Source organism: Canis lupus, chromosome 3, assembly GCF_003254725.2.
Source record: "Canis lupus dingo isolate Sandy chromosome 3, ASM325472v2, whole genome shotgun sequence".
Taxonomy (NCBI): Eukaryota; Metazoa; Chordata; class Mammalia; order Carnivora; family Canidae; genus Canis; species Canis lupus.
The window spans coordinates 64433455-64452605 of NC_064245.1; the positions used below are offsets into that span (position 1 = coordinate 64433455).

The 19151-nt window shown below is 44.0% G+C and overlaps 2 protein-coding genes across 19 annotated transcripts in view; both read left to right on the top strand.

Annotated features, from left to right (window-relative positions):
* Window positions 1-17085, top strand: part of PROM1 (prominin 1) — a 133276-nt gene extending 116191 nt beyond the window's left edge. For 14 of the 18 annotated variants that reach the window (XM_035714228.2, XM_025437318.3, XM_025437320.3 and 11 more), the window contains 10 exons: window positions 1028-1174; window positions 1976-2047; window positions 3055-3147; window positions 3740-3757; window positions 5072-5125; window positions 6624-6704; window positions 6794-6862; window positions 10939-11031; window positions 15574-15689; window positions 16654-17085. In XM_035714228.2, the coding sequence (XP_035570121.1) occupies window positions 1028-1174; window positions 1976-2047; window positions 3055-3147; window positions 3740-3757; window positions 5072-5125; window positions 6624-6704; window positions 6794-6862; window positions 10939-11031; window positions 15574-15689; window positions 16654-16708 (798 nt within the window). In that variant the 3' untranslated portion in view covers window positions 16709-17085. The other 4 variants (XM_025437324.3, XM_049108598.1, XM_025437328.3 and 1 more) reach the window with 3 other exon arrangements.
* LOC112653310 (dnaJ homolog subfamily A member 1-like) lies at window positions 8403-10015 on the top strand. The gene has a single exon (XM_035714230.2). The coding sequence runs from the start codon at window positions 8738-8740 to the stop codon at window positions 9584-9586; it is 849 nt and encodes a 282-aa protein (XP_035570123.1). The 5' UTR covers window positions 8403-8737; the 3' UTR covers window positions 9587-10015.
* Window positions 17086-19151: the final 2066 nt, after the last annotated feature.

Consider the following 19151-nt stretch of genomic DNA (forward strand, 5'->3'; position numbering starts at 1 on the left):
GCCACTCGAGAGCATTCCAAGACAGGAGGAGGAACAAGAGTTTCCCTGGCAGGCCTAGGGTGCCATCAGCATAGGCTCTCCCCCTCCCCATACCTGGAGGCCTCTGGCCTTCTCGGGGGTTAAAAACTTAAGGAGGCTTCTTTCTTTTGGGCTTCCAACTGGAAGCAGATACCAAGAGACACCAAGGAAAGAGACTGTTCCCCAAACCCCATAGCTTGTCCACTGAGACATCACTGGCTTTCAGAGGCACCGTGAGACCATGGTGGCCTCCCACTTTTCAGATATGAAGAGGTTTATTTAAAAGCCGAATACAAATTCTGTACTGTGTTGTATTTTGTATTGTGTTGATTATCCTCCCTAAATATTCCCTGCATGTATATACAAACAAAATATAATTCTGTAACCAAGCCCAGACTAAATGTCCTCTACTCATTTGGCATCACACCGTGTGTCATTTTCTCTGTGCACCAGAGACAGAGTGCCTGGGACGCTGGCACTGCATGCTGCCTGAAACTACTTAGGTCAATCTCAAGTCCCCAACCATGTCCCCATGATCTCAAGCATCGTCACTACGCAAGTCCAGTGCGTGCTGCCTTTTTTCGCCCTGAATACAGCCTGCCTGGCTCGTTTCAGCATCCATATTTGTCAAGACCCATTCAGAAGCCACCTCCTCTCTGTTGCCCTGTCTAGCCCCCTGCCTCAGCAGACTCTCTCCTGACCCTTGGGGTCCTGACATAGTTTGTGTGCCTTTATTATGACACTGCCTCTTCCTTTGAGGACTTTGAGAACAGAGATGGAATCTTATTCTGTTTTGCATCCCACCTCCTCACACAGTGCTTGGCGTGGGGCATAAGGAGGGAGGCGGGGATGCAGGGAAGGAGTGGGTGGGGAGAGAAGAGTACCAAGGAAGAAAATGCCAGTTAAGTGCCTGTGTTTTTTGTCTTGTGTCATTGCTCTTTTAAAGCATGAAAGCCTGTGGCATTCTTGAAGAATGGACTTACTTATCCCTTTTCTTTTCATCATGCAGCATGCTAGAAACCTCAGCAATGATTTTAAAAACATGAATGTAAATATTGACAATATTGTTCTGCTGGACGCAGCAGGAAGGAAAAACCTGATGGATTTCAGCTCTTCGGGAGTAGACACCATAGACTATAATGTCTACTTGGCAGAGGTGTGACCCATGATCTTGATCTGTGGGGGGCAAATAACAGCAGATACTTTCTTTCTTCTTTCTTTCTTTCTTTCTTTCTTTCTTTCTTTCTTTCTTTCTTTCATCATTGAAATGAAATTTATATAACATAAATTGGCTATTTTAAAGTGAGTTAATTCAAGGGCATCTGGCTGGCTCAGTTGGTAGAGCATACGACCCTTGATGTCAGGGAAGTGAGTTTGAGCCCATGTTGCATGGAGAGGTGACTTTAAAATAAAATCTTTATAAATAAAAAAAAAAATCTTTATAAATAAATAAATAAAGGGAGCAATTCATCAGCTTGTAGTATAATCACAGTGTTGCACAACTACTGCTTCTATATGGTTTCAAAACATCATTATCACCCAAAATGAAAGCCTCCTTCCCACTCCATGGTTGTTCTTTTCCCCCAGCTCTGGCGACCACCAGTCTATGTTCTGCTTCTATGAATGTACCTGTGCTGGATGTGTCATACGAATAGAATCATACAGCACGTGACCTTCTCTGTTTAATGGCCTTTCATGTCACCTAAAGTTTTTGAGATTCATCTCCATTATAGCGTGGATCAGAACCTGATTTCTTTTTATGGTTGGATAATGTGGTTGGAGAAACATAATATGGTCTTATATGTGTAAATCAGAATGTAGCTGTTGTCATCTCTGTAAGAGTTTCCAGCTCTACTTTATGGTCACAGGACCATAGTTTATTCTGTTGTCCATTAGATATTGTTAAGGTCTAAAAATCCCACAGCCATGACACGGTTTCCCTCCCCCTCTTTTGTAGATGGGTAAAACTCCCACCAAAGTGAATCTTTTATCCTTTGCAGATGATCTGGACACAAAAGCCAACAATCTGGTGAGTTTGAACGGTCTAGTTTTAAATGCTATAATCGTTATAGATGTCAAATGTCCATACTATTCCTAGTTTCCTTACAGCACAAGTGACCTTTGGTTAAAAACCCCTCTCTCTTGTGCATGTCAAGACTTCCCACCAGCCGCCACTGCCGTGTGGCCCAGACACCTGTGAGCATACGAATGGTTCCAGGGTGGTGTCAGGGTGCCCACAGCTGCTCCTGACCTCTCCTCTTGCTGCTGCCCGCACTGCTTTAGAATGAGCTCTGCTCTCACGCCTATCAACCCCTCCAACCACCACATGCACACATGCACACACACACATCATTTTTCTTGCAGTTTAGGGAATGGAAGGCGATTCCATTTGATGATTTGCATCACCAATAACAAGTGGATAAGTGAAGGAAAAGACACCACCCAAGCCCCCGTAAGCTTCTGTTCTTCACTTCCCCTGCTGGCTGGTGACTAGATGACTCAAACCTGTCCCTTTCAAGAAGCAGCAGCACATGGGGGTGAGGAACCTGGGCTCCAGAGGAACACTGGGATTTAAACCCTGACTCAGCCACTTCCTAATGGTGGGCCCTTGGACAAGATGTTTCACTCCCCTGTGCCTTACTTTCCTCCTTTGTAAAATGATCACAATAAAATTGTTACATGTTAACATATTAAACATTATTTAAGTTGAGCCTGGGTTTTTCTCATCTGTAAAGTGGGGACACCGCTGCTGTAAAGTGGGCTTCACAGTGGCTATATTATGGTGAGGTAAGAAAGAGAGCCCAACCTCCAGCACTCAGGAAAGGCTCATGGGTTTGGGTGGCTGCGGAAAGTTCATGGTTCTAGGATTTGAGGCAGGGTGTCTTGGTGATGCCCCTCCTAGTGGTCCCCACACGCACAGCGTACAGGAGGGCTGCATGCTTGTCACCAGCACCCTGCCCTGACCTCCTGCAGTTAGAGAGTGCTCCACAGTCTGGAAGGATGGTGTTGATTCTGTTTATTTTATTCTCCTTGCAGCCCCAAGGAAGTTTGAAACAGTCCCTCAAAAATAATGCGCAAAATCTTAAAACGATTCACCATGGCCAAGTCATGCCTTTGGAACAGTCAATGGTAACAACCCGCCACCTCTGGTGTTTCCCGAGACCTGAGCAAAGCCCGTCCCACTAGCTGGCTTTCATTTAGACTGAGTGAAACATCTGCATCTCATGTGTGGGTCAAATCCAGTTGGCCTCAGGAACTGAGCTGTGTTAAAAATAAATGATGGCAGCGGGGCGCCTGAGTAGCTCAGTAGGTTGAGTGTCTGACTCTTGATTTCAGCTCAGGCGTCAACCCCATCTCGTGGTATCGAGCCCCACATCAGACTCCCTGCTCAGCGGGGAACCTGCTTCTTCTTCTCCCTCTGCCCCTCCCCCTCTCTCTCTGAAATAAATAAATCTTTAAAAAAATTAAATAAATGATAGCACCTGGGCTTTAAAGAAGACACATTTTCAATGTCCCCACTCCTTTTGTGCTTTATCTCCTTGCCTTTTCCACTCGCCTGTGTCCAGGTAGATTAACTCTGTGGTTGCCCCACACACGGTGCTTGGGTTCCCCGGCCCCCAACAGGCACCCGGGAGCCAGGCACCTACCTGGAGGGCTGATGTCTGTGCTGCGGACTCACTCTTACTTATTCTCAAATTCTTTTTCTCCAAACCCTGCCAAGAAATATGGGAAGGCGAGGGTAAGTTCTTTTCTCCCTGCCTCATTAAGCTTTGTTCACTGATCTAATGGGCCATGTTTTCTTTCTCCTCTCTCATAGCCTTTGATCTGACTTCCCCCGTTCTTTTTCCTCTCTCTGCTCCTGGCTTCTTTCCCGAATTCCAGAAGGGCAGTCTGTAGCAGAGAAAGAACACCGGCTCTGGAGTCAGGCGGAGCTGATTTCAGATCCTGCTTCTGCCTCCCCAAAGTCTCACCACTTTCGATTCTCTCCTCTGAAAATGGTGGGGACGGATCCCGCCCTACTGTCACCTGGTTCCTGGACATGACTCTGTAACTAGCAGGAATTCTTATTAGGCTTGTGTGGGAAACCCGTTACCCAGTCAGCGTGCTCAGGTTTGGAGAAGCACAGTAGCCCACTTGACTCCAGCTTTGAAGCCTTCTAGAACTAATTTTTACCATCTCTCTCTCTCTCCCCCTACCCCTTTCCTCCTGATTCTCTAAACTCGTTAGAGTATTCACAAAGAAAACTGAATTTTCTGAATTTGTGTGTTGTGCTCGTCACAATCCTCTGTTCTGCTTGTTATGCCTACCACCGGGTTGTTAACATTTTAAGTTGGTTTTTCCCTATTCCTTAAGCGGTTTCCTTCAAGTAGACACAGTACTCCTTGGCCTTTTAAGAGCTGGGGCAGCCTGTCTACAAATAGGCAAACTGCTCTGGACATGTGACCTACCATCTAAAACAGGGCGGGCAGCAAACTATGCCCCCCCAAACTACATTCTGTGGGCCAAATCCAACCTGTTGCTTGTTGTTATAAATAAGGTTTTACTGGAACACAGCCATGCCCCCTTATTTACAGATGATCCTTGGTTGCTTTCAGCTAAAAAGGCAAAGTTGAAAATAAAATAAAAGGGCAAAGTTGAGAGCTTTGGACAGGGTTTGGCCCACTAAGTCTGAAATATTTACTGTCTGGCCTCCTGTTTCACCAATCCCTGGTCTAAACCACTCAGAATAAACTACTCTGGGCAGTTTGGGCAGACTTTTTCTGATGTAGTGCCTGCCACTTGGAGCAAACCTGACTCAAAGTGGTTTCTTGGACACTTTGCATGAGATGTACCACCCTTCAAAGCTCTAGAATATATATCCTGATTTTCTTCTTCAGCTTCTCTTACACCAGAGGGATTGTTACTTCCATCTGTTGTTTTTTCTAGAATGAAAGCATCACAGAGTAAAATCAGATTTGGTGGCTGACTGGGAGAAGGGAGGGGAGACAGAGGCATGTGATCTTGCTGATTGATTCATGTAATAAGTTTGAAAATATGTATGTTTGTTCACCAGAGCACTATCAACCAAAGTATCAAGGAACTTCAACACAAAAGCAGCGGATTGAGGGTAAGGACTTCTTTTCCTTTCTGCCGTGGTGGGGGAGGGGCACACACAGACTCTCAAGAGATGTTGGTTTTATAAGTACTTAGGTTTAAAAAAACAAAAGTCTTGGTTATCTGCCCTTGTTAAATGCCAAACTGCCAAACTGAGTTTTCCTACCATTTGCTTTCTGCAAGTACTTCTCACCTTGGCCCTAGTAGACACACAGGTGAAAGCTGTGTCTTAATGTGTAGAACACAAGCTCAGAAGGTACGCTGGTCACTTTTACTGAGATAACGCTGCCTGCAAAACCCAGTGCCTTTGGACCACAAACTCATTCTCACTGTTGGATGGACTGCAGGCTTCTCCACCTATGTCCCCACCCAGGGGCAGGGTGAAGGGAGCACAGGAAATCAGGGGGTGAGTGGAAACAGGCTGCTCTTTAAGTGACAGGTTAGAACCAGCATGCTGCCACTCCATCTACATTCTGTAGGCCAAAGCAAGTGACACAGCCAGGCCTATCATCACTGGTTGGGGATGTATGCAGGTCCCTTACTGTCCTATGTAGCTTGACCTTCAGGTGACGGTATGCGGCTCTGCACTGCCCTTCACAAGGAGCCAGCGTGGGGGCAAGTTGGGTTGGAAATCAGCCCTTGTCCCACTGGCCAGGCTGTGTGCCCTGAGGTCTCCAGGCAGGACAGAAAAGGCACCTTTTCTCATTTACCAAACTGCCATGTGGAGATTCTTATCTGTGTGAAAAGATTAGGTATGAATCCCAGGTCTTGTGTCCCCAGCTTGGTTACATAGAGCAGGATCAGCTACCTCCTCTGTGAAGGGGCCTAACCATGCCTTCCTGTAGCCTGTGAGTACCGGAGCCCCCCCTTATCCCCAGGGGAGGGGGTTGGTTCATTCAGTGAATGCCTGAAACCACAGGTGGTACGGAGCCGTATTGTAGTTATGGGTTTTTTCCCCATACATATGTAGCTCTGAGAAAGTTGAATTTATAAATTGGGCACAGTAAGAGGTTAACAACAACAATAATAAAATAGAACGATCATAGCAATATAATGTAATAAAAGTTATATGAACGTGGTCTCTCTCTCAAAATATCTTACTGTACTGAACTCACCCTTCTTCCCGTGATAATGTGAGACGATAAAATGAGTGATGGGAATGTCTTAGGCATGTGACGTGGCATTAGCCACTATTGACCTTCTGACCACACGTCAGAAGGAGGATCATCTGCCTCTGGACCCCAAGTAACAGAAACTGTGGATAAGGGGGAATTCCTGTCTCAGTGAGACGATTTGGATTCTTTGGCCCCGTGTCTGGCACAAAGCGAGGCTTTGTATGTACTGCTCTCATTCCTCTGCCCTCAGAGGGCTGGGCTGGTTCTGTGGTCTTCTTAACTAGCAAATTATGGTGGTGTGGAGCTGAGCTAACAGCACTCGTATCCACATGCCAACTCATATCCACATGAAATCCCTTCATTGATTGACCCCCTGGCAATTGCTGTGTTTTCCAGGTGAAAGTGGCCAATATCCTTTCCTCTCTGGATTCTGCTCAGGACTTCCTCCAAACTCGCATCTCCTCAGTTATTGTCAAAGTAAGTGGGTGTGAGCCCCTAACTACATGGCTGCAGAGAGTATGGGATGGTCCCCTCAACGGTGTTACTACTTTTTGATTTCTTTCCAGGAAAGTAGCAAGTATGGGAACATGATAATAGGATACTTTGAACACTACCTGCAATGGGTCAAGATCTCAGTAAGTAGTTTATCTTTTATGAACGTAAGAGGGCCATGTGTTAAGATAGTCATGTTCTAGGATAACATCAGGAGGAAATAAAGTAAAATTCCTAGTAATTTGGTAGGAGATAACCAAAGGACCTCAAATCTGGGGACCATGAGGAGGGGTGTCATTGGACTCAGCATGTGTCGTCTAAGCTGGACCCTTTTCCCAGCCTGCCCACTGAGCTGGAGAACATGCTCCTCACTTTCTCCCCTAGTTCCTTTGCTCACGTTGTGGGGGTTCCTGCTACAATTGACTCTGTCTCCCCAGGGAACTGCAGGGGTGGTTTGTTCATGCCCTGGGCCCCGCAGAACCTGTCATGTGGTTGGTGTGTAAATCTACGAGGGGTGGCTTGAGCTACAGAAATTTGTTTTCTCACAATTCTGGAAGGGCTGGAAGTCCAAAATCAAGGTGTCAGCAGAATTGGTTTCTTCGGAGGCCTCTCTCCTTGGCTTCTGGAAGACCGTCTTCCCCTTGTGTCTTCACATGATCATCCCTCTGTGCCTTTGTGTGCCCACATTTTCTCTTCTTTTATAGACACCAGTCATTGGATTAGGACTTACCCTAATGACTTCATTTTAACTGACCTGCCTCTTTAAGAACCCTACCTCCAAATACAGTCACATTCCAAGAAACCGGGAAGGAGGACTTTAACATGTGAACTTTTGGGGGTCACAATTCAGTACACATTTGGGTCCCCCTGAATATATTAGAAGACAAAGTTGAGGAGCAGAGTGAAGTTTCCAATGATTTCAAGGCAGCTCATTCCTCCCAGAAGCCAATTTATAGAGAAGTAAAGTGGCTTGGAAAGTGCTCCTTGCCATCTTGGGCTTTGGGTCAGCTTTCCTCTGAGGATTATTCCCCTGGGGCAGGGGTAGGGAGAGATGCTTGCAGCTGAGTTACTTGAGTAACTTGGGCTAAGTTATTGAGCTGCTTGCTGCTAGCCAAGACGGGCTTTGAGAAGTCTAGGGACTCAGGAAAATTTAGACTACTCCAAGAAGCCTTGAGTATTTCATTTGTATTCCTGGCCCTTGACGGTGTGAACCCAGACTACCGCCATCTCCTCCCTCTTTGCTGCTCCACCCCATATTCCAGCCACATCCAATGGCTTGAGTCTCTGAAATGTTCATATTTCTTGATGTGATACCCTCTATGTCATATCCTCCTCCCTGGTTCCCACCTCTGGCCCCCACCCTCTGGGCCCTGAGCCTGGTTCTCCTTCAGGGCCCAGCTTTCTCATGTCTGTGCTGACACTTCCTCCTGCCTCCCAGATCTGAAGACCTCAGGGTCTTATCAGTGCTGGGATGAAGGGCATACACACACAGGTGAGTTGTGGTGGAAGAAATGCATTATCATCATTGCCACCATGGCCACTAGAACCTATGCATCTCCTCCACCAGATCAAGGAACCATATTTTGGTCACATTCATACCCAGAATATGAAGCAAATACCCTGAAGCCAAAGTGAGTCTGGACAGGAATGGTTAAGTCATACAAGAGCCACGCCATGTGAATATTAGGTGGCCGTTTATACAAAATGGATCAGAGCTCTGCCAAGGCACTGGGAGAAATTTTCACAGGGTATAAATAAGAGAGAAAAGCAAGATGCAGAAAAACATATGGAGTAAGACTCCTGCTCTGTTTTTTTTGTTGTTGTTGTTGTTTTTTAAAACAAACAGTTAAAAAGCCTATAAAGAGGGTGTACAGGGTTGTTCAAGCTTGGTAAAAATAGGGAACTTTCCAGAACGCTCGGTGAGACGCGGAGGAGCGGCGGCTGCCCGAGCTGCGCCCAGCAACGCGCCCCTTCCCGCTCCCCCACACCGGCTTCGGCCCTCTCACCGGCTGTAGAAAATGGTGAAAGAAACCACTTACTATGATGTTTTGGGGGTCAAACCCAATGCCACCCAGGAGGAATTGAAAAAGGCTTACAGAAAACTGGCCTTGAAGTACCACCATGATAAGAATCCAAATGAAGGAGAGAAGTTTAAACAGATTTTTCAAGCTTATGAAGTGCTCTCTGATGCAAAGGAAAGGGAATTATATGACAAAGGAGGAGAACAGGCAATTAAAGAAGGTGGAGCTGGTGGTGGTTTTGGCTCCCCCATGGACATCTTTGATATGTTTTTTGGAGGAGGAGGCAGGATGCAGAGAGAACGGAGAGGTAAAAATGTTGTACATCAGCTCTCAGTAACCTTAGAAGATCTCTATAATGGCGCAACAAGAAAACTAGCTCTGCAAAAGAATGTGATTTGCGATAAATGTGAAGGCCGAGGTGGTAAGAAAGGAGCAGTCGAATGTTGTCCCAATTGCCGAGGTACTGGAATGCAAATAAGAATTCATCAGATAGGACCTGGAATGGTTCAGCAAATTCAATCTGTGTGCATGGAGTGCCAGGGCCATGGGGAACGGATCAGTCCTAAAGATAGATGTAAAAGCTGCAACGGAAGGAAGATAGTTCGAGAGAAGAAGATTCTAGAAGTGCATATTGAAAAAGGCATGAAAGATGGCCAGAAGATAACATTCCATGGTGAGGGAGACCAAGAACCAGGACTGGAACCAGGAGATATTATCATTGTTTTAGATCAGAAGGACCATGCTGTTTTTACTCGACGAGGAGAAGATCTTTTCATGTGTATGGATATACAGCTGGTTGAAGCCCTGTGTGGCTTTCAAAAGCCAATATCTACTCTTGACAACTGAACCATCGTCATCACCTCTCATCCAGGTCAGATTGTCAAGCATGGGGATATCAAGTGTGTGCTAAATGAAGGCATGCCAATTTATCGTAGACCATATGAGAAGGGTCGCCTAATCATCGAATTTAAGGTAAACTTCCCCGAGAACGGCTTTCTCTCTCCTGATAAACTTTCTTTGCTGGAAAAACTCCTGCCTGAGAGGAAGGAAGTAGAAGAGACTGATGAAATGGACCAGGTAGAACTTGTGGACTTTGATCCCAATCAGGAGAGACGGCGCCATTACAATGGGGAAGCATATGAGGATGATGAACATCATCCTAGGGGTGGTGTTCAGTGTCAGACTTCTTAATGGGGCCGGTGAATAACACTGCTGCTGGCATTTTATATGCAGTAGTGGATGAGTGAAGGACTATAATCATAGCTCACTACTTGCTATTGTTTTTGTTTTAATATTCAACTATAGTAGTGTTTTAAAAGTTAAATGAAGAATAAACTCAAATATAAAAGCAAAAAAAAAAAATCAGCTTGGTAAAAATAAGGTTGTTCACATGGGTTGCCTTGTAAGGCATAGGTGGGAGAAAAGGGGAAAGTGATCCAACCAATAAAGGCAAAGAAATAAGACACACCTCTGCCCTAAAGAGCTAACATCTAGCTCATTTTATGTATTTTTTTAATGAATGAATATAGTTATTTTAAGTCAATGGGATTGGAGCATCTGTTTGTCATTAAACTTGTTTAGTGAATTGTACATAGTCTTCTGCTTTCTAAATTGGGGTCAGCAGGTAGTGCTGTTTTTCTGTAAACACAATTTTATTAGCACACAGCCGCACATTCCTGTGTATTTATCACCTGTGGCTGCTTTCACCATACCATGGCAGAGTTCAGCACTTGAAACAGAAATGTTTCAGTCTGTCCTGCAGGGTCAAAAATATTTACTCTTTGATCTTTTAATAGAAAACGTTTGCCAAGCCCTGCTCTAAAATCTATAATTATTGATTAATTAGCTTTCCATTTTCTTCCCACATCCTTTGTCAGATCTCAGAGGGGTCAGGCAAGAAATTCAGACTGAGACCCAGTACCAAACACCTGGACTTCTTCATTCTCTCAGGAGCCTGGTAGGGTGGGTCTTACTGTTCCAGATAACAAGTGCAAAAACCAGAGACCCAGGCTCCAAGAGAATCCGCATCTTGCTTTCAAGTACCTACTTGTATGCATCATCGAACTTATCCATAGAAATCAGCTCTCAGGTCTGTACCTGAGACGGTATAGAGAACAGGTCAAAGGTAAATGGCACATCTAATTCTTGTGGATTTTTATGGGTATGGCTCAGAGTTCTCTTGTGCTTCCCACCCATAGATTACTGAGCAAATTGCAGCCTGCAAACCCGTGGCCACTGCTTTAGACTCCGCTGTTGACGTCTTCCTGTGTAGCTACATTATCGACCCTATGGTAAGAATTTCATCTTTCAAAATAAGGAAACACAATAAACTCCTCAATCATCATGTTTTGTTGGCAGAGTATAGGACACTCTGATATAAAAAGAGTTTTGCGCTTGGATCTGTTACCGTTGTAGAATCCAAAACCTAAAATCTAAAATTCAGATGACTGTGTTATGATACCTAACAGACCAAGGAAAGCCAAAGACCTAGCTGCATATCTTTGTTCCTTTGTAGAATGATATTTATGGAGGCCAGGAGACCCTCATGAAGAAAAATCCTATTTGTCCTATTTGTCTCGATTAGTCAGAAAGGAGCAGTCACTGGTGTGCAGATTGCCAATATTCAAAAGGATTTTGAGTGCAACTGTGTGATGTGTATGTGTGTGTGTGTGTGTGTCCCCATAGGAATAGCAAACTTAACTTAATTTTTGATTTAAAAGGCCTTTGATATGTTACCAACGGGATGGTAAGTTCCAATTAATCCAGTTTATTCCTCAGCTCTATTCACCCCTCAATATATCCTGACTGTCTGCTAGCCAACCCTTTCACTTCCTCTGCTGAAAGCACCGCAGTGGCTTCCTCCTGTGGTTATCCACTGTAAAGATCAGTATCCTTAACTGAGTACACCAGGCGCTGTATGATTGGGCCCACGCCCATTGAGGCCACATCTTGCAAAATTTGAACACCTTTCCTGCTGTTCTTCAGACACATATTTTCTTTCACTTCTTTAAATATATCTCGTCCCCACCACAGGACCTTTGCACATGACATTTCTACCTGGACTGGAGCTCTCTCTCTCTCTCTCTCTCTCTCTCTCTCTCTGTCTCTCATTCTTCCCCTCCACATCCACACCCCACCTGGCTAACTCTGATTCTAAATCTGCCAGTGAGTGAAAACAAAGGCCCTGGATTCAGATTCTACTACATTTCCTGAACTCTGTGACTGAAAAATTATTGGACTTTTCTGAGCTTTCTGAACTTGTCTAAGTGGGATTGTTTCATGGTTCATGTGATTATGAGAGATTATGGGTAAAACCCTTAACACCATGTTTAGTACATTAACAGTCAATACATGTTTGCTATTACTAGTGAGCTGCTTTCAGGTCTTAGCTCAAACAAGTCTTTTTTTTCCAGGAAGCCTCTTCTGATCTTCCCACCTAGACTGGGCTCCCTTTTCTACACTCCCATAGAATTCTGTACTTTTCCTTAAAGATGTTATTACTGCTTGAATTGTACATTTGTGTGGTTCTTTGGTTAAGACCTGTCCCCTGCAGGGGCACCTGGTGGCTCAGTGGTTGAGCATCTGCCCTTGGCTCAGGGCATGATCCTGGGGTCCTGGGATTGAGTCCTGCATCAGGTTCCCCACAAGGAGCCTTCTTCTCCTTCTGCCTGTGTCTCTGCCTCTCTCTGTGTCTTTCATGAATAAATAAACAAAATATTTAAAAAAAAAACCTGTCCCTTGCACACACTCTAGACTTTCACCTCCCTGAGCAGAGGGCCGGTGTGTTGCTGTGCCCCTATCATCTGGCATGTTGCCTGGCACAGGCAATGGAATGAACGAAGAATGATCAGATGGCTATTTGTTGAAGTACATCTGTATTGCTCCATCTGTCCATCTCCCTACCCTACATCCACATGTCCATCTGTGTGCAGGACGGACTTTCACACCCAAATGGAAACACTCCTGTGCTCATAGCCATGCGGACCCCAAGGCTTGGCTTTCCTGGCCACCTCCCTTCTCCCCAGCCCCTAAATCCCTCTGTCTTCTGCTTGGACTCCTGCTGATGGCTTTGCTTGAACCCTCATTGGACAAGTGCTGGGCTAACTTGGTTGATTCTGAACTGATCTCCTGTCTTCACCACCTGCCCCAGCTACTCAAATCACCCAACTATCAGACATCTTTCCACAAATAATTGGGGGCCAGTGGAGGGGAGGCCTAGAGTCTGCTCAGGAAGACTGTAGGCTGGAGTTTTATAGCCAGGTGGTTTAAACAGTGAAAAAGAGCTCTGGGCATTGATTTTGCCAGGAAAACAGACTCCAGAGTGACTAACATATTTCTCTTATATCTTGATTGTTCCCAGAAGAATTGTGGCAGCTTCCAGTAAAAGGATATGCTTGTCATAAAGCTCTAAAGCCTCTCAAAATAAGTCTGAAAGCATAGAAATCTGCCAATAAAAGAACATGGGGGGGTGGGGGAAGAGAACAAATTTACTGGAAATACTGGGCCAAGAGGTGTCACTGCCATTGGGCAGGACACCACCAGGGGGGGAAGCAGAACCTCAGTGGCTGAGCTGTGAGGGTTGGAGTGGGGCCATTGTGACATCTAAGCTGCCTTTGCCTCCAGGTGGGCTGGGGAGGCGGCCCTAGTGTTGCCAACAACTTCTTAAGGCAGCAGCCGCAGACTTGAGCTTCTGTAGGGATCCTGCAGGTTGTACATTTACAAAGTAGGCCAAATGTAAGACACTGGCCATGTGTGGTGCCCAAAGGGTCATGCTGGTGGTTCCCAGCTGTGTCTTTTCTGATTGGTGGATAAGGTTAAACAGTGTTAGGTGTCACCCCTGCAAAAGCTAGTGGTGTGGCCTGGGGCAAACCAAGGACAGATGCCCCTGTTGGACGGAAGAACCACCATTCAGCTACAGCTGGTGTAGCCTTGTGAGACTAGGGGCTCAGTGTTAGGAGACCAAACTTCAGACTTTTCAAGAAAGGATGGAAATCCAAGTTCCTATGTGAAATCTGACTATGAATGTCGGTAACCATTTTTTAAAAATACTTTAAGGGATGCCTGGGTGGCTCAGCAGTTGAGTGCCTGCCTTTGGCCCAGGGTGTGATCCTGGAGACCTGGGATCGAGTTCCACATTGGGCTCCCTGCATGGAGCCTGCTTCTCCCTCTGCCTCTCCCTCTCTCTCTCTCTCTCTCTCTTTCTGTCTCTCATAAATAAATAAATAAAAATCTTTTTTAAAAATAAGAATAAATAAAAATACTTTAACCTACTTTTTAGACAAAACGAAGTTGAATACAACCTACCCTAAAATGGGTTAAATTAAACACAGGAAGTTTATTGAGAGCCTCATAATTCTGCCTTTTTCACACAATGCTGTTTTGGGATAAGGATGCTCCTGTCCCACTGTTCCAATGCACAGCAAGGCCAGAAAGGTCAATCAGCATATCAAACAAGTCCTAAAAGGGATTAAGCTCAGGCTAGCTGGCAGCCACGGGCTCTTCTCATTGGCATCAAAGGGACACCATCACCTGGTGGGATTCTTTTCTTTTCTTTTCTTTTCTTTTCTTTTTCTTTTCTTTTCTTTTCTTTTCTTTTCTTTTCTTTTCTTTTCTTTTCTTTTCTTTTCTTTTTTGTTTTAAGAAGCATTATCTTTATTTCTAAATTTTATTTATACTCAATTAATTGACATATAGTGTATCATTGGTTTCAGAAATAGACATCGGTGATTCATACATCTCATATGACACCCAGTGCTCATTACATCATGTGCGCTCCTTTTTTTTTTTTAATAATAAATTTATTTTTTGTTGGTGTTCAATTTGCCAACATACAGAACAACACCCAGTGCTCATCCCGTCAAGTGCCTCCCTCAGTGCCCGTCACCCATTCACCCCCACCCCCTGCCCTCCTCCCCTTCCACCACTCCTAGTTTGTTTCCCAGAGTTAGGAGTCTTCATGTTCTGTCTCCCTTTCTATTATTTCCTACCCATTTCTTCTCCCTTCCCTTCTATTCCCTTTCACTATTATTTATATTCCCCAAATGAATGGGACCATATAATGTTTGTCCTTCTCCGATTGACTTATTTCACTCAGCATAATACCCTCCAGTTCCATCCATGTTGAAGCAAATGGTGGGTATTTGTCATTTCTAATGGCTGAGGAATATTCCATTGTATACATAGACCACATCTTCTTTATCCATTCATCTGTTGAAGGACATCATGGCTCCTTCCACAATTTGGCTATTGTGAACATTGCTGCTATAAACATCGGGGTGCAGGTGTCCCGACTTTTCATTGCACCTGTATCTTTGGGGTAAATCCCCAACAGTGCAATTGCTGGGTCGTAGGGCAGGTCTATTTTTAACTCTTTGAGGAGCCTCCACACAGTTTTCCAGAGTGGCTGCACCAGTTCACATTCCCACCAACAGAGCAAGAGGGTTACCCTTTCTCCACATCCTCTCCAACATTTGTGGTTTCCTGCCTTGTTAGTTTTCCCCATTCTCACTGGTGTGAGGTGGTATCTCATTGTGGGATTCTTCATGCAAACCCTGGCTTCCTTACCTGCTGCTACTTTTCCTCATTTGCAAAATAACTGTAATGATAGGACTGATTCAATGTTTTCAGAAAGATCTAATGACTTACAGTAATATGCAGTGCTTCACATAGTGGCTGACTCCTATTATGTCACAAATGGTCTTCACAAACAAAATTAGAGCTCATTTAAAAAACTGCAAAAAAAAGGGGGGGGTGGATTTCTGCCTCAAGAAACTGCTGTTTCCCATTCCCTGTCTTCAGGCATGTAATCCTCCTGATTTTCTTTTCTCCCCTAGAATTTGTTTTGGTTTGGCATAGGAAAGGCGACCATATTTTTACTTCCAGCCATCATTTTCGCTGTGAAGCTGGCTAAGTACTACCGTCGAATGGACTCAGAGGATGTGTATGATGAGTAAGTAGACAACTTTCTGCAGAGTTTGGTGGGATGGGGGTCATTTTCTAAGTGGTACTGATCTCAGAGAGCTTGCAAAAAGATGAGCTCTGATGAGATTAAGCTTGGTCTTTTTTTTTTTTTTTTTTTTTTTTTAAGTAGGGGTTCATCTCAATTCAGGTGTTTTCTTTGTACCAACTTTCTTATGCTTGTGTTATGCTATATTTTCCCTCTCCCTTACTCTTCTCAGAATCCTTAACTGACCTTCTTATTTCTTGTTTGCAGTTCCTCTGTCTTGGGGACTTGGCACTTTACTTTATAACTGTTTTTACTAGTTTCCATTTTGACTCTGTAGCCTATACTTCACTCGGTATGCTTCGTTTTTACTTCTCTCATTTTCTTCTCGACTGTGTCTCTCCTGAATTTACTCTGTTAGCATCAGTATTAGGGTAAAAATGTGGGGGATGCAGCTGTTGAGCTGTAATAGTAATTTAAAAAAAATAATTGTATCTCCCTTTTTAGTATTCTATAGTGCTGAAACTGTATCGCCAAAAAGTAAGCCTTTTCTTTTTTAAACCATATTCATCAGATGGGACTGGGGAGCTCTTTATTAGTATATGGTGGACTTATAAGATAAAATTAATAGCATCTTAAAATTACATAGCAACATTAGATATGCCTAGATAAAAATCAGTCCTAATGTCTCTTAAAATGAGGGCTGACACATGCAAGATACTTGTTGAGTTAATGAAATTTTATACATTAGGCTTATGTATGTATAAAATGGTTGTCTTAATACTTGGTTTTTCAAAGGGAGCAGAATGTTGATATACCTTTTTTACCTTCTTTGTAGACTTAACAAACTGTCACATACGTTTCATGACCATTGTATTGCCTTGTAACCCATGATGTAAATACTTCATCTTAGAGATAACATGGTGTTTTTGTTTTTTATAACAAGTTGGCATATTTATTTTTGTTACAGTATGGAAAATGGTAATATTGGTTTTCATAGACATCATTCCACTCAGACTGTATGAACAAAGGTTTTAAACAGATCCAACATGGCACGAGTTCTTGACCTACAGCATCTCCAAATGTTGGAAAAGAAACCCTTCTCTTCTGGAGTTTACAGAGTTCAGTGATTTTATATGCAACATGCACTGATGCACCAAAGAGTGAAAAGCGTGCTCACCAAAATTTTTTTAAATCTCTAGAATTTAAATTTTTTGCTCTAACCATCTAAACCTTCGATGAAAGTTTCAATATGTAATACCTTCATTAATTTCCAGTTTAGCTTTTGGAACAAGACATGAATTGTGTCACATTTCATTGCTTGGAAACTTAGACTTGTAGTTAGAGAAAGTTCAGCAAATCACAGATGTGAGTGTGAACAATAAAAGAATGATTTCAGAAATCTGACTCTAATCTTCTTATTGAAAAATATTCCTAGGGACGCCTGGGTGGCTCAGTGGTTGAGTGTCTGCCTTTGCTCAGGGCGTGATCCCAGAGTCTGGGGATCAAATCCCACGTCCAGCTGCTCCCTGCAAGGAGCCTGCTTCTGTCTCTGCCTCTCTCTCTCTCTGTCTCTCATGAATAAATAAAATCTTTAACAAAAAAAAAGAAAAAGAAAAATATTCCTATTTTATAGATATTGGTAACGTCACTGTGTTATTTGCTTAGGGCTACCGTAACAAATTATGCAAAGGGAGTGGCTTCAAGAAGTGTCTTCCTCAACACTTCTGGAGGCCAGGGGTCTGAAATCCCCATGTCAGCACCGCTGCTTCCTCAGAGAAGTTCTGTGGGATATTCTGTTCCATGCCTTTCTCCTATATTCTGATGGTGGTGACAATGCACCACATTCCTTGGACACATCACTCCAGTCTCTGCTTCTGTCTTCCCCATCTTAGAGTCTTCCCTTGTGTGCCCATGTCCACGCATTGTGTGCCTATGTTTACAGAGGGAAATGTGGATCATGGCCCATCCTAATCAAGAATGACCTCGTCTCAATTTCATTACATTTGCAAACAACCTATTTCCAAACATTCACAGGTTCTAGGTGGATACGAATTTGGGGGAGTATGGAGGGGATGGACGCCATTCAAGCCAGCACCATCACACAACAGCAATGCAAATAGCCAGAAAGTTAGGGAAGTAAATTTGAAGGAAAGAACACTATACACACAGAAACTAAGTTAAATGACCAAAATCACAAAAGATGGAAAAATAACATTTTATTAGACACGTACAAAAGAGTGACTCATCCCCCTTTTCATTTTATGTTTGTCTTAAAGAACACATTAATACCCCAACTGCTTGTGAGCATAAATTGTCTCTTTATCTAACACAGTGAGGCCCAGCCCCTGCCACACAATGGATTCACATGGCTGGTACTTAGGTACCACTCTTAGAGATTCTGATATAATTGGCTACGGGTGTGGATTTTTTAATTTCTTCAGGTGTATTTCCTGGATGGCCCACTTGGTTCGGCTTCCAGTTTTTGGTTTTGGCTCGGGCCACGGTCTTGACATTGTAGGATTGAGCCCCAAATCGGGCTCTACGCTTACTGAGGAGTCTGTTTCAGATTATTTCTCCCTCTCCCTCTGCCCCTCCCTGCTCATACTCTCTCCCTCTCCCTCAAACAGATGGATAAATCTTAAAAAAAAAAAAAAAAGATTCCTCAGATGATTCTAATAGATGACCAAGATTGAGAAACACTTCCCTAGATTAACTGAATCATTTTCTGGGATATATACCATGTAATTCTCATGTAAACCTGGCTTGAGAACTACTAGTGCAGCTCTATATGCATTTCATCCATAAGGACCCTGTCCCTCAGATATCAGAGATTTGTGTTCTGATCGCTGATTGCTGCTCCTAATCCAGAGGTGCAGATGCAGAAGGGGGCAGCACTGTTACTCTCCTTCTGAGGACGAGCTGCATTGTGCTCTCACTATCTTCTCTCTGGGGAGCCTATAATGCTAATGACATGGTCTATCCAGCAATCTCTCCCAGTCAAGTCTTTTAAAGTCCTTTCAACTTCTTGATGACACCACCAGCTAAGAATGAGAAGGAGCATAAAATGCCCACTGAATGTCATGTCCATTGGCCCACTGTCAGGGCCCTTTGTCAGCATTTGATTGTAAATGTCCCAGACATCCAAAATATGCCAGAGCTTGGTCTCAAATGCTACTCTAGTGTGGCCAGAATCTGCCACTCCCACAGAACAGCAATTTTACTTATTGGATTGTGTCAAAGACCACAAGAAGCCAGAAGTTGCCACGAGATGGCAGCAGAGGACACATGTAATCTATTTGCAAGGTGTACCCTTAAAGCCCACGGGCTAAATTCAGAGGCATCTGTTCTGAAGTGCTGATGATGCTCTTGGCTGATGGGCCACTACCACAGTAATCCATCCATTTCTACCAGAGATGTCACTAGCACTAGAAGTCTGCTGCCACTCAATCAACTTATAGTTGGGAT